Below are 13,019 nucleotides of genomic sequence, written 5' to 3' on the forward strand. Positions count from 1 at the left end.
GCCCCCGGCAGCCTGAGAGGTGCAGCATGCAGCAGCATGGACCAGGGTTGCTCAGGAACGCGTAGCCTTAGAGCTGAAGTGTGTCACGTTGAATCCTGTTACCTGGTTATTCATGTGTGACTTTTAAATAGTAATTTTTCAAAGGCCAAATTAAAAATCTCTTGACTTTATAGTCTTTTTTTGTTGTTATAGTTGAAAACCAGTAATCTCTGCCTAGTGAAAGTAAGAAAAAGTAATTCTGAAGTTTTTAAAAACCACATATTGTATCCAGAGCAGAGAAAATGAAGTCTTTTTGCCAGGAGGAAAAGCTATGAATTAGAGGTTTTATGAAGGGAAAAAAGAATTACAATTCCCGTTTGCATCAGTTCAATTACAGTGCATCTAGAATTGGGCTCCATTCAGCTCGTGCCCCAGGCTGGAAGGAGTGAGTATAGGATGTGGTTTGGAGACCATGTCATTGGATTGAGTTACTCCCTGCTCTGCACTATGTCTTGCAGTTTGGTGTTTGGAAGTCGGCTGGACATCCACTCGGGTGGCATAGATCTAGCGTTTCCACACCACGAGAACGAAATCGCACAGTGTGAGGCCTTTCACCAGTGCCAGCAGTGGGGGAACTATTTCCTACATTCTGGTGAGTCATGACTTCCGATTAATTCTTTCCATTTCAATTCTGTCAACTCTGTCTGTGAAGCAGCTGCATTTGGAAATACCTAAATATTAGCTAATAGGTTAAGAAGCAGTTGTCCGTTACATTGTCTTTGACTTGTAGTTGCTTGGATGTGAACTTCTTTGGATTGGAATACCGAGTGTGCCTTTTGGAACTGAAACGTGAGCTGACGAGAATTCGGAAAATGTTATGCAGTGCTGTTCTGTAGAGGTTTCTTTGAAATGAAACTATGAAAAGGGAATTTCGAATAGTACAATGTCGTAATGATCATGAGTACATCATTCTTGAGCTGTGACATTGTCACCATAAATATCTGTCCTCCTCTGAAAGCACTGCCTTCTGTTTCACTATTCAAAAAACCTCATGATGGACACCAGCCACCTGCTCTCAGACGTGGACACGGAGTTGTGAGACCAGTGGTGTCTTGAGTGAAGCAGTTCTGGAATTTCCTGTGGTGCACGGGGACATTCACGTTTACGGATCTTGACAAAGGCCGTGGGGCCACCATGAACTGGTTTCGTTGCCTTTCTGGGGTGGGCAGTGAAGGTATTTGAGGGGAAGAAAGATAAAGGGCTTTGCTAGTGGTCAGGTTGGGAGGTGCAGATGGTCAGCCTCTAAAGCTCAGGAGATTATAGCAAGCACCATTTCTTTAAGTCCTTAGATTAAGGAAACCAGGTTTTCCCAGCGAGGTGGTACTAAGTGCAGACGCGCTCCAGTTTTATAACACGTAGTACCTGCTTCAAGCCTGCGGCGAGGGTGCTCGCGGGTGACGGTGACCGGTGCGGCTGCCTTCCCCACAGGCACTCACTGCAGCATCTTGCCCACCCCAAGGTCGCTGCCCACGCTCCCTGGAGCCGCCCTCCCCCTGGAGCCCCCTCCCCCTGGAGCCCCCTCCCCCTGGAGCCCCCTCCCCCTCGCCATGTGAGACCTGCCCGGAGCCCAGGGACCAGCATCTCAGCTCTCTGCGTGACCCCTCATTCCGGTGCTACCCTGAAGTCATCTGAAAGGGGCGGGCTGAGTGGCCGTTCCCAGCACAGGAGCTGTGGCCTGGTGTCCACTTCGTGTCCCCGCGCAGAGCTCGACGGTAGCCAGAATCCGCGTCCTTTCTGCCTGGCCAAGAGCCCTGTGGCCCCGGCTCCATCCCACCGGCGCTCCCGGGCGGGGAGGTGGGCGCTTTAGCAGGGACCCCCGGACCTCGCATGTTTGCGGTCAGGGGCCTGCTCCTCGTCTCGGAAACCACATGGAATCAAGTCTCCCCACGTGGATGAGAGGACTTGTGAGAGCAGAGTGCTCCCTCCGAGCCCGTCTGGGGAGGAGGTCACGGGTCTCGGTGACGGAGGTCTTCCAGATTCGGGGACGGGTGGTCCCGCGTTAACTCTGAGGGCGGGTCCCCGCAGACCCTTCAGCAGCCGCGCTCGTGCGGAGCTGGGGTTTGCCGTCAGTACCGGCGCCCCTCGGTGACAGTGGGTCCGGGCTCAGACGGGACCCGCGGCAGTGCCAGTGCTCACAGGGGTCTGTCCACACACAGCAGGTCCTGTTGCTTTAGATGTGGGCATGGGGAACGGCTTTGCTGCTGTGTTGTGTTAAGACTCGCCGTCTGTCAGCACGTTGGAACCTTGTTTGTTCCACTTTCACCCTATCCGGGAGGGACAGCTGTGTCTCCTGACGCCTTGGAGAACCGATGCTTTTTCCCGAAGTCAATGGATGGAAGGAGAGTGCAGCCATCAGAGGAGTTCCGTTTTCCAGACCTCGTCCGTTTTTTACAACTTGGAGTGTGCTTGGTGTAAACGGCCTGTTCCATAGGTTTACGTATTCAAGGTTACATGTTGTTTGGAAGCCACATTGTAGCCAGTTCTCAGACTTGGCCTTGGCGCATTCTTGTGCTTGAAGTCGTGTCAGGGAAGCTGGAAGAGTCTTCTGTTGGGAAAGGAAGGGCCGTCCGCTGGAAGGGAACCTTGTGCAGATGGGGTCCTGGAGGAGGGCCAGGCTCAGGCGGGGGAGTCCTGAGGGGGCTCGGTTTTCCCCTCATCTTTGACACACACAGGGGTGAAATGATGCCAAGGTCGGGATACGTCTGGAAAGGAGCTACAGAAAAGCCCTCGGGGCTGCTGGGAGACCCGCATGCTTTGTGGAGGCAGAGATGCACTCTGTCTCGGGCACTGAGTCAGGTCCCCCATGTTTGTGAGCCGCAGGAGAGGGAGGGGTCGTCACGCCCAGTGTGACGCCCTGGCCCGGGGTGGCTGTGGGTCCCCCCTCCTGGAGGGCTGAGTGAGGGGCCGTCCTGGGGGTCCCATGTCAGAGTCCCCTTGGGGCGGTGCGGTGGGTCAGGGCTCCTGGGGCCCGGGCGCCTTTGCAGACCCTGGACCCTCCCTCTGCAGATAGAGGCCCCTTTCTTCCCAAGTGGTGCAGGATGAGTGACTTTGTTTCTGTTTCAGGGCATTTGCACATGAAGGGCAAAGAAGAGAAGATGTCCAAATCACTGAAGAACTACATCACGATTAAGGTAAAATGCTTGTCGTGTTTCCTGCACTCCCGCCAGTTTGCTGACGTGACGCAGAGGCCGACATGCAGCAGGAGACCCCGTCCCTGCTCCCTGGGGTCCTCCGCCCCTCTCCCTGAGGCCCTGGCGGGCTTCTCCTGCTTTGGGGTTAAATGGCTCTTTCCTGTCTGAAACCGCGAAGTGGCATTTCCCTTCCCGTCCCCTGTGTCCCTCCTGCCCTGCTTCCCGTGTCGGCTTCTGGGGGCCCTCGGCCTCCTCCCCCTCCCTGTTCCGTTGATTTGGGCCCTCCCTCCCTCTCTCTTTATTCGGATGAGTCTGGCTAAAGGTTTATTGATTTTATCTTTTCAAAGAACCAGCTCTTAGTTTCATGGATCTTTCTTATTTTTTTTTAGTCTTTATGTCATCTATTTCTGCTCTCATCTTTATGATTTCTTTCCTTCTACTAACTTTGGGTTTTGTTCGTTCTTCTCCTAGTTCTTTAAGATGTAAAATTAGGTTATTTGAGATTCTTCTTGTTTTTCTGAGGCTTTTCTTGTGTCACTGTAGACTTCCCTTCTAGGGCTGCTTTTGCTGTGTCCCACATAGGTGAGATGATTTTAGTGGATGGTCTCAGGGCGAACATGTCACGAATGGCAGGATTCACAGTCCGTAGTATGTATATGCACGTGTGTGTATGAGCGTGTGTCACATCTGTACCCACTCATCTATCAGTGGACATTTCGGTTGTTTCCATATCTTGACTATTGTCATTAATGGTGCATTGAACACAGGGGTGCAGATATACCTACGAGATAGTGATTTTGCTTCCTTCATATGTGTACCTAGAAGTGTAATTGCTGGATCGTATGGTAACTCTATGTTTAATTTTTTGAGGAACCTTCATACTGTTTTCCACAGTGGCTATACCAGTTTCCCAGTTCCCACCAACCATGCGAGAGGGTTCCCTTTTCTTCGTATTCTCAGCAACACGTATGTCTTGTTTCTGATGACAGCCATTCCGACAGGTGTGAGGTGATACCTCATTGTGGTTTTGGTTTGCACTTGCCTGATGATTAGTGATGTTGAGCATCTTTTCAGGTACCGACCTGTGGACCGTTTGTAGGTCTTCTTTGGAAAAATGTGTATTCGTTTTTTTTTTTTTTTTTTTGGCACACGGGCTCAGTTGCTCCGCAGCATGTGGGATCTTCCTGGAGCTGGGATCGAACCCGTGACCTCTGCATTGGCAGGCGGATTCTTAACCACTGCGCCACCTAGGAAGCCCTGTATTCGTTTTTGAATCAGGTTTTGTTGTTGTTGTTGAGTTGTGTGAGTTCTTTATATATTTTGGACATTAACCCCTTAACAGATAAATGGTTTGCGGATGTTTTCTCCCATTCTGTTGGCTGCCTTTTCGCTTTGCTGACTGTTTTCTTTGCTAGGCAGAAGCTTTTTAGTTTGATGTGGTCCCACTCCCTTTCTAGGCCATTATCAGGAAGCTGTCCGCAGACACTGAACGCTGTAGGAAGGTTAGATTGCATTGAACTCTGACTCCACGGGAGCATCCCATGGTGGTGAAAATAAACACTCTTTAGTGCTGCTGGCATTTGGAGAACGACTAACTTAGATTTCCGAACACACATCGAGGTTTATCTGAATGAGTCCACGTTCTGAGTAGGAGGAAACACCCCCCGCCCCTTTTTTTCTGGCCATGCACACGTGGCGTGTGGGATCTTTGTTCCCCAACCAGGGATCAAGCCCACGCCCCCTTGCAGTAAAAGCGCAGAATCTTAACCACTGGACCGCCAGGGAAGTCCAGGAAAAACCCTTTAAATAAGACCACCTAAAATCCTTTTCAGATGGAATAGAGAACAGGGCTACCCAGAAAACATAAAGTGCTAAAATGGAAAAGAGATTTTGTTCAGAAAAACCGAAGAACTTGACAGACATAAAATATCCATAATGTTAGTTTTAAATTATTTGACAAAATGCACAGACATGAGCAGAAAGTCAATAGAGTAGGAAAGGTATTGACCCTGAGAGAGCACAGACGCGTGGGGAGCTGGGGCCGTGTGCCGTGTGTCTGCGTCCGTGGTCGGGGGGCCCTGGGGCTGCGGGGCAGGGCTTGCTGATGGTGGTCGTGTGGGGGGAAGAGGCGCGACTTTTGCTTTTGCCAGAAACAGCTCCATAGGCACACGTACCAAACATCTGGCAACAATTTATAAAAAGCTAAACCAACAACAATTAAAAAACAAATCCTCACCTGAGGTAGGCCTGTCCCCCGGGACTAGGTCTCCTGACCCATTGTCAGAAACAGGAAAGGACTCGTAGCTGCAAGTTATAAAGCAGTTGAGTCCGTGCTTCGGGGAAGCAATTCTAAAGAAATAATTTTAAAAATGAGGAGCGGGTCTTCCCTGGTGGCACAGTGGTTAAGAGTCCGCCTGCCAATGCAGGGGACACGGGTTCGAGCCCTGGTCCGGGAGGATCCCACATGCCACGGAGCAACTAAGCCTTGTACCACAACAAGAAAAGCCGCCATGATGAGCCCGTGCACCACAACGAAGAGTAGCACCCCCTCTCCACAACTAGAGAAAGCCTGTGCGCAGCAATGAAGACCCAATACAGCCAAAAATAAAAATAAATAATAAATCTTTAAAAAAAAAGGGGGGGGGGGAGTCAGAGGGTGGCTTAGAGGCCCTCCGAGTACCAGGCTGGGGTCCCGCACAGCAGAGCCGGTTATTAGGTTATTACGAGACCCCGGCAGGTCTGGAAGTGCCGTGAGTGGCCGGAGTAGGGGCCCTCGGTGGGAGAGCGACGACCGATGAGACGCAGGGGGCCTTGCAGAGGAGGCACAGGACGTGGGGCTGCGGGACGGCCCTGGCCTCGGGTGTTTGGTGTTCGGGTCGCCGAGCCTTGTCTTTTTGTCACCGTTATAGACCCGTTCCAGTTAGGACACACCGCATCCTAGCGTGCTGTGCGCGAGACGTCCGTGCGACGGCGTGCGTCCTGCACCTGCTCGCGCTGCTGGTGGTGTCGTGACGGCGTCATGGCTCACGGGCCCCGTCCGCAGGCTGCTGCGTGCAGACTTGAGGCGGACGTGACGGGTGAAGACACGAGGGCCCGTGTTCACCAGCACGCAGACTGCGGGGTCTGCTGGATGGGCTCTCACATCAGTTGGCTAGTTTGGGGAATGAAGGGGGCCAAGAAATACCCGCTTTTCACCCTGTGGGAAGGCGCCCCAGGAGACATGGACCTCAAAATACCGGGTGTCTTACTGATCAAGGTCAGGTTGGACCGGGCGCTTCCCGTTCTTCCCCCTCGACTCTGCTGTGGCCCCTGGCAAAGTCTAGGGCCCCTTCCTCGGGACGTCATGGTTTTAAACACACAGCTTGACAGGCGTTGATTATGGTGAAATACGGGAATCTCTGCCCTTCCTCACGTGAGTGGATTACTTCACAGAATCCAGCGGCGGGTCCGAGCCCTGCACGTCGTGTCAGACGCGCAACGGCACAGGCTCGTGGGGTGGACCCCCCAGCCCCCCATGACTGCTGGGGCGGCGGGTCCAGGTGGCGGTTGGAGGGGAGAGGCCCTTGTCCCACGGGCTCCGTCGCCCCTGCAGGACTTCCTCAGCACGGCCTCCCCGGACGTCTTCCGGCTCTTCTGCCTGCGGAGCAGCTACAGGTCAGGTGAGCTGATGGCGAGGCCTGGGCGCGCCTCCTGCGTGGCCCCGGGGAGTCTCTGACGGCCTCTGGGGACCCCGAAATCCAAGCAGGGGGACGCCCCGTCCCGTTGGTGTGCTGCCCTCGTGCCCTGAGGGTGGGTTCGGAACGGAAGCCCGAGGAAGCTCATAGGAAGCACGGCCCCAGCGCTCGGCCAGGAGAGCCCGAGCCTCTCCCGGAGGCCACGGGTGTGCAGCCGGACTCCCGTTCCCCTCCAGCCCCCCCGCCCCCCCCCGCCGTGGGGCCGCGAGAGTCTGACCCCGCCGTGCCTCCCCCCCATCCCCCCCCCCGCCTCGTGACCCGGGAACAGCTGAGCTGCCGTCCAGGCGCAGGGCCGGGTCCGGGAGCCCTCAGCACGGGCCCCCCAGCCGCCCGCTGTCCCGGGCCGCTGCGTCCTGTGTCCCAGGGTCAGAGGGCAAGTCTGGGGCCCCTGCCCTGCTGGCTGCGCCCCCGTCCAGAGACCCGGGGCCGCCGGGCAGAGCGCGCGTCCCTTGTCTGTCCCCACACACGCACGGCCGGGCCTCCCTGCCTCTCCTGGAACGTGGAGCCCGAGTCCTCGTGGCACCAGCCGGCCAGCCTCCTCAGAGGTGCTTCAGGCACCTGGCGGGGCCCCCACTTCCCAGAGCTGCCTGTCCGTCTGTCTGCCAGCGGGAGTGAGCCCCTCGGCCACACGTGTTGGGAGGGGCCTCCGTGTCTCCTCCCAGGTGGCGGGACGGACGCCCGCGGTCAGGACGCGGCCTGGGGGTCTGCGGGTGCTTGCAGCTCCCAGGTGACCGCTCCCCCTCCCCGCAGCCATCGACTACAGCGACGGCTCCATGCTCGAGGCCAGGCGCCTGCTCCACGCCGCAGCGGCCTTCGCGGAGGATGCTCGGGCCTACATGAGGGGGCAGCTGGCGGGCGGCCCCGTCCAGGAGGCCGTGCTGTGGGAGAGGTGGGTGCTGTGGGCCCGCCAGGGCCGGGGGGAAGGGACCTGGCCTTCGGGGAGGCCTGGGCGGCCCCTCGGGCACACGTGAGGGTCAGGGACCTCGTGGACGGCGTGGTTGATGGAAGTCGGGCAGGTGGGCGGTGAGTGAGGTGCTGAAGGAAGGAGGGGACCCGGGGTTCGGCCCCAGGAGTCAACGGGTGCGTCTGGAAGCCCAGCACGTGCCCCCCCGCCTCCCCCCACCCCGGAGTGGTTGTGGCCACACGCTGGCCATGCCGTGGCTGCAGACGTGGGAGCACAGGGAGGGGCCCCGAGAAGTGAACTGAGGGGACAGTGGGTGGGAGGACGGAGCCCGCCCGCAGTGCACGGGCGGTGTTTCCAGGTCCGTTGCCCAGTAAGTGGCTTGACACGTTCACCCTTGTTTAATTACGTCCAAAAAAGGCGAGGAAGGTTTGAGATTGACATCAGAGACGATGAGAAATGGGGGAGAGTGATGGAGCCTCGGGAGATACCCGTGGCAGATGAGGAGGGCAGGGTCGTTGGGGGTCATAGGAGGCTGATAGCGGGTGGGGTCTGTGTGCTTGGAGCGGATGGGCCATGTGTGCCCCCCACCCCAGGATTCCCGGGAGGAGTCAAGAGCCTGGGACTCCTTCAGGGCCCGTCAGAAAGGGGGCATCCAGAGGAGATGGGCAAGGGCGGCCTGCTGGTCACAGCAGTGGAGCCCAGGACGAAGCCCTGGGGCCGGGCATCTGGGCCCTGTGTGGCCAGGCGCTGACAGCCACTCGGCCACCCTCAGGACGGTGGGTGCCAGGGAGGGCCCGGCAGTGCTGCTCAGACAGGCGTGTAGGGGGAGAGAGTCTGTGCATCAGTCAGGGGAGGCCAGGTTACGCTGGGTAACAAACAGCTCTGGGTCGTAGGAACACAAACAGCAAAGCTCTGTTTCTCCCTGTGGTCACTGGGGCCCAGGCTGGAGGGGAGAGCTCAAGGGCTTCAGCCAATCCTTCCCTGTGCCCAGGAAGCAGGGAATCTGAAGGAAGTGGGGGAAGTCTGGGATGAGGGACAGCAGAGAGTCAATACGGAGGCAGACCCTTGAGGGGCCAGTGACTGACTCAGCAGGTGTGCAGGACAACATGCAAGTGAAGGGTGGGGGGCATGGGGGGGACCTGACGGTGCCGCTGGGGACAGGGAGGAGGGGCAGGTGAGGAGGAGGTGACGGTGACCTCAGTTTCCTTGCCACGGACCAGGGAAGAAAAAGGAGGTGAGGGGGTCGACCATCGCTGCAGCTGACTGCTGAGGGGGTCTGACAGCAGAGGGAAGAGCTGGAAGGGCTGCCCCAGGGGAGGGTGGGAGCCAAGCAGGGAGGCCAAGGATGGAGCCCCCGGGGCGGGCGTCCATCCTGGGAGGCCAGCCAGTGCCGCTGCTCCTGCTGCCTGGCCGGTCCAGGGAGCAACCCTGTCCTCTCCCCAAAGGCTGGGCCACACCAAGGGGGCTGTGCAGGCGGCCTTGGCAGACGACTTCAACACACCGGATGCTGTGGACGCCGTCATGGACCTCGTTCACCACGGGAACAGACAGCTGAAGGCGGCCGCCGAGGTAACTCCCGGGACGCGGCGGCAGTTCTGAGGACGGCCCGGACACCAGCTCGCCAGCCCCCGGGGTGGCCCAGCTCCCAGAGCCGGTGGCCTCCCCTGTGTGCAGCCGCCCCCCAAGCCGGGGGCAGTCGACGCGGGTCTGGGGACTGCGGGGAGGCCCTGCACGTGGACACAGGAGCCCGAGACACTCCTGATGTTACGCGAGCTCAGCGGAACCCGAGTTTGTCACAAAGACGTGAGATGGAGGAGGCAGGAAGCCCTGGTGGGACCCCGACTGCCCCAGCCCTGCCCGACCCTGAGCCCCAGCGCCAGGCTCCCCTCAGAGGCTCATGGCCCAGTGATGCCCCAAAGGCCACCTGCTGGTGCTGCCCCCCTGGGGCTTGGCACCCACACCACACGCCCCAGCCGCCGGGGGGTGGGGGAGCGCCTGCCGCAGGGCTGCATCCAGGTGCACACCTGCCCAGGGCACACCTGCCTGGACTTCGTGCGCTTCCCTTTAAAGAGCCCCCCCCGGGTGACTTGTCGCAGGAGCCCAGCGGTCCCCGGAGCCCCGCCGTGTTGGGCGCCATCGTGTCCTACGTGGAGCAGTTCTTTGAGACGGTGGGGATTTCTCTGGCGGAGCGACAGGTACGCCCTTCTTCTCTTTCCGGTTGTCGACTGTGGGACACCAGCTACAGGCAGACACGGCAACAGCCACTGCTTTCCCTTCATAAATGCCGACTGTAGTGAATCAGGCCCAACGTCACATGCTTGAGCTGGGTTACGTTCCTTAAAAGGTGACCACGCTCAGAGCTAGTCTTTTCATTCATTCACTCATGGCTGCGTTGGGTCTTCTGTCGCGGTGTGTGGGCTTCTTACTGCGGTGGCTTCTCGTCACGGAGCACGGGCTCTAGAGCGCAGGCTCCGTGGTTGTGGCGCACGGGCTTAGCTGCTCCTCGGCACGTGGGATCTTCCTGGACCAGGGATGGAACCCGTGTCCCCCGCATTCACAGGCGGATTCTTAACCACTGCGCCACCAGGGAGGTCCCCAGAGCTCGTCTTTATTCACTGAAATGACAAGGTTCTGAGCAGAACCAGTGTCCACCGCAGCGGCACAGGGACTGGCGTGTCATGGGCTCTGTGCACACGTGTCTCCTGTAAAGAACCTCAACGTGTACACGACAGTCAGGCTGCAGTGGGCACGCTTCCCCAGTGCCGTCTGAGCTGCCGGCCTGGCCCCACCCCCCAGGTCTGGAACATCCTCGGCCATCCATGGCCTTCCTGCCCTGACACCCCGGCACCTCAGGAACTCGGCAGGTGTGAGGCCATCCTCTGGGGCGCGAGTCCTGTCTGTCTGGTGCCTGGGACGTCCACCGTGACCCCATCGTCCGGGGGGCGGGGAGGGCTGCCCCGCTGGGTTACTTTTCCTGCAGGCGCCAGAGACCCTTCCTTCCCAGGCTTCCCTTCCCTTCCTCACACCAGTGTGGACTCGGGGTCCTCCCTTCAGTGCTTAAATCCATCAGTGTCCTCCTCTGACTTCTGGTTGTGGGGGCTTGGAGCTGGCTGCTGTGCTCCCACACGGCGCCCCTCGCCCCTGGTACGCTCCCAGCCCATCCGGTACCCTGTGCCCCAGGCGGGAGTCCGCCGTTTCTCCCAGGAGCCTGGCTGCTCTCAGTGGGGAGGGTCTGGGCACTGGGTGTGCGCCCTACGCTAGGCCGCTGCAGCTGCTCTGGCCCTAGGTGGGCAGAGCCCCCAGGATCCCGGGTTACCCCGCCATCAGCTGGGACCCCGGGGTTACCCCTGACACCTCAACTCCGGTTCCCAACAAAGCCTCGTGCCACCCCCTCCCCTCCAGGCTCCCACTCCCAGTGTTTACTCACCTGTCGCTCCCCCCGTGTGCCTGTCTCCCCGCGGCCACCGCCTCTCCCCTCACTGGAGCGCAGACCCCCCCACCCCTGCCTGGACCACCCCTCACCCCCCAGCAGGCTGCCCTCTGCAGGGAAGCGTCCTTGTCTGACGCCCCAGGCCAGGGCCCCTCCTCCTTCCGGGGGGCCCACGTTGCTCTGCCTCAGCTAACAGTGTCAGGACTGTTCTGGATGGGAAGGGAAAGGCCATAGTTGCCACTTTTTAAGACACCCTGCGAACAGGCTGTTAACAGGGAAAGTCTGGACTGCAGCCGGGAGTGGTGCCCTGCCAGGCTTCTTTACGGCCCTACCGGGCTCACCTGCTAGGGGGGGCTTGGGCACAGCCCACCACCCGTGCCAGGGGCCCTGCCAGGTGAGGCCTGGCACCTGGCCACCCTGCGCCGTGAGCAGGGATGTCTCCTAGGACCGTCCCCGCCTTGAGTGTCTCTGGCCTTAACACAAAAGCGCACGCGTCTCTGTGATGATTTCTGAGTTTGGTTTATCGAGAGGCACCAGTTACCTGGTGGACTGAGGCCTTTCCCGGGTGGTCCAGAGCCTGCTGGTGGTTCACAGTAATCCAAGGGGGACCAGGTCTCTGCCGCACCTGCCGGGTCAGAAAGCCGTCCTCCTCTTCCCCCCCGAGCCTGGTGGGCTCACGTTTCTGTAAGGAGGACTGTCTTCTACTGTGGGAGCAGTGACTGAGGATCCTGTGAGGTTTAAGGAGTTGGGCCCCGAAGCTGTCCACTGGGCCCCTCCGCCGTGTGGGGGAGGACACCTGGCAACTCGGAGCAGCTCCAGGCCCACCTGAGCCCCGGAGCTCCCACAGCCGGGCACCCAGGCTGCAGGGGGAGAGCGCGGGGGGGGGATGGGGTGGGGGGGTGTGTACAGGTGTGCGGGGCGGCGTGCCCATCCTAAACCTGTGGTGCAGGGAGCAGGCGTGGTCTCCTCAGTCGATGAGGCCCAGGCCTGCCGGCTCTGCCTGGTGACCAGTGACCCGGTGTCCGGGGACGCGCGGCCCGTCTGCAGCAGCCCCGGCTCCCCGGCCGGCACCCCCCGAGCCCCCGCCCCACCCTGTGGCTGAGCGGGGCTGGGCCGGGGGCCTGGCGCGGGGAGGCGCGGCGGCGCGCCCTGGGCCCGCGTCCACTGACGCCGGCGCGGGGCGCAGTGTGTTGCAGGGGCGCGCAGCCCGGCCGCCCTGCGCAGCGTGGTGGAGGAGCTGGTCCGCTTCCGGCAGGAGGTGCGCCAGTTCGCTCTGGCCGCGGGGGAGGCCCCCGGGGAGGCGCGGCGGCGGCGGCTGCTGGAGAGGCGGCCCCTGCTGGAGGCGTGCGACGCGCTGCGCCGGGACCTGGCCGCCCACGGCGTCGGCATCAAGGTGAGCCCTGTGTCCCGCCCGCCCACCGAGCCCTGACGTCCCTGTGCCGCTGCCACCCATCCCGTCCCCTCACCATCCAGTCCCTTCACCCGGGCCCGTCTTCCTCCCCAGGACAGGAGCGGCGCGTCCACATGGGAGCTGCTGGACCCGAGGACAGAAGACCCCAAACCCGGGAGCTGAGGCTATGGGACGTGGGGCCCTCTTGGTGCGGTTCTGTGCTGCCTTAAGTCACAGTGAAAGCTTTATATTAAAGTCTCTGTTGTGGCTGTTTAGTTAACCTTACAATAAATCAAACTGATACCACCCCACCCGTGTTAGCAGCTGTGCTAAAGAACGGACTTCCTTACAGTACCGACTGCCCCAGATGCAATGGTTCAGTACAACCAGA

At 59.6% G+C, this 13,019-nt stretch overlaps 1 protein-coding gene across 7 annotated transcripts in view; it reads left to right on the plus strand.

The window, feature by feature from the left end:
• CARS2 (cysteinyl-tRNA synthetase 2, mitochondrial) overlaps window positions 1-12,877 on the plus strand; it is a 36,557-nt gene extending 23,680 nt beyond the window's left edge. For 3 of the 7 annotated variants that reach the window (XM_057707023.1, XM_057707019.1, XM_057707024.1), the window contains 8 exons: window positions 498-631; window positions 3,103-3,170; window positions 6,763-6,829; window positions 7,655-7,793; window positions 9,254-9,377; window positions 9,905-10,003; window positions 12,425-12,631; window positions 12,743-12,877. In XM_057707023.1, the coding sequence (XP_057563006.1) occupies window positions 498-631; window positions 3,103-3,170; window positions 6,763-6,829; window positions 7,655-7,793; window positions 9,254-9,377; window positions 9,905-10,003; window positions 12,425-12,631; window positions 12,743-12,811 (907 nt within the window). In that variant the 3' untranslated portion in view covers window positions 12,812-12,877. Of the gene's footprint in view, window positions 1-497; window positions 632-3,102; window positions 3,171-6,602; window positions 6,830-7,654; window positions 7,794-9,253; window positions 9,378-9,904; window positions 10,004-10,368; window positions 12,117-12,424; window positions 12,632-12,742 lie in introns of those variants that run through there. The other 4 variants (XR_009048946.1, XM_057707020.1, XM_057707021.1 and 1 more) reach the window with 4 other exon arrangements.
• Window positions 12,878-13,019: the final 142 nt, after the last annotated feature.

Source organism: Hippopotamus amphibius, chromosome 14 (assembly GCF_030028045.1).
Source record: "Hippopotamus amphibius kiboko isolate mHipAmp2 chromosome 14, mHipAmp2.hap2, whole genome shotgun sequence".
NCBI lineage: Eukaryota > Metazoa > Chordata > Mammalia > Artiodactyla > Hippopotamidae > Hippopotamus > Hippopotamus amphibius.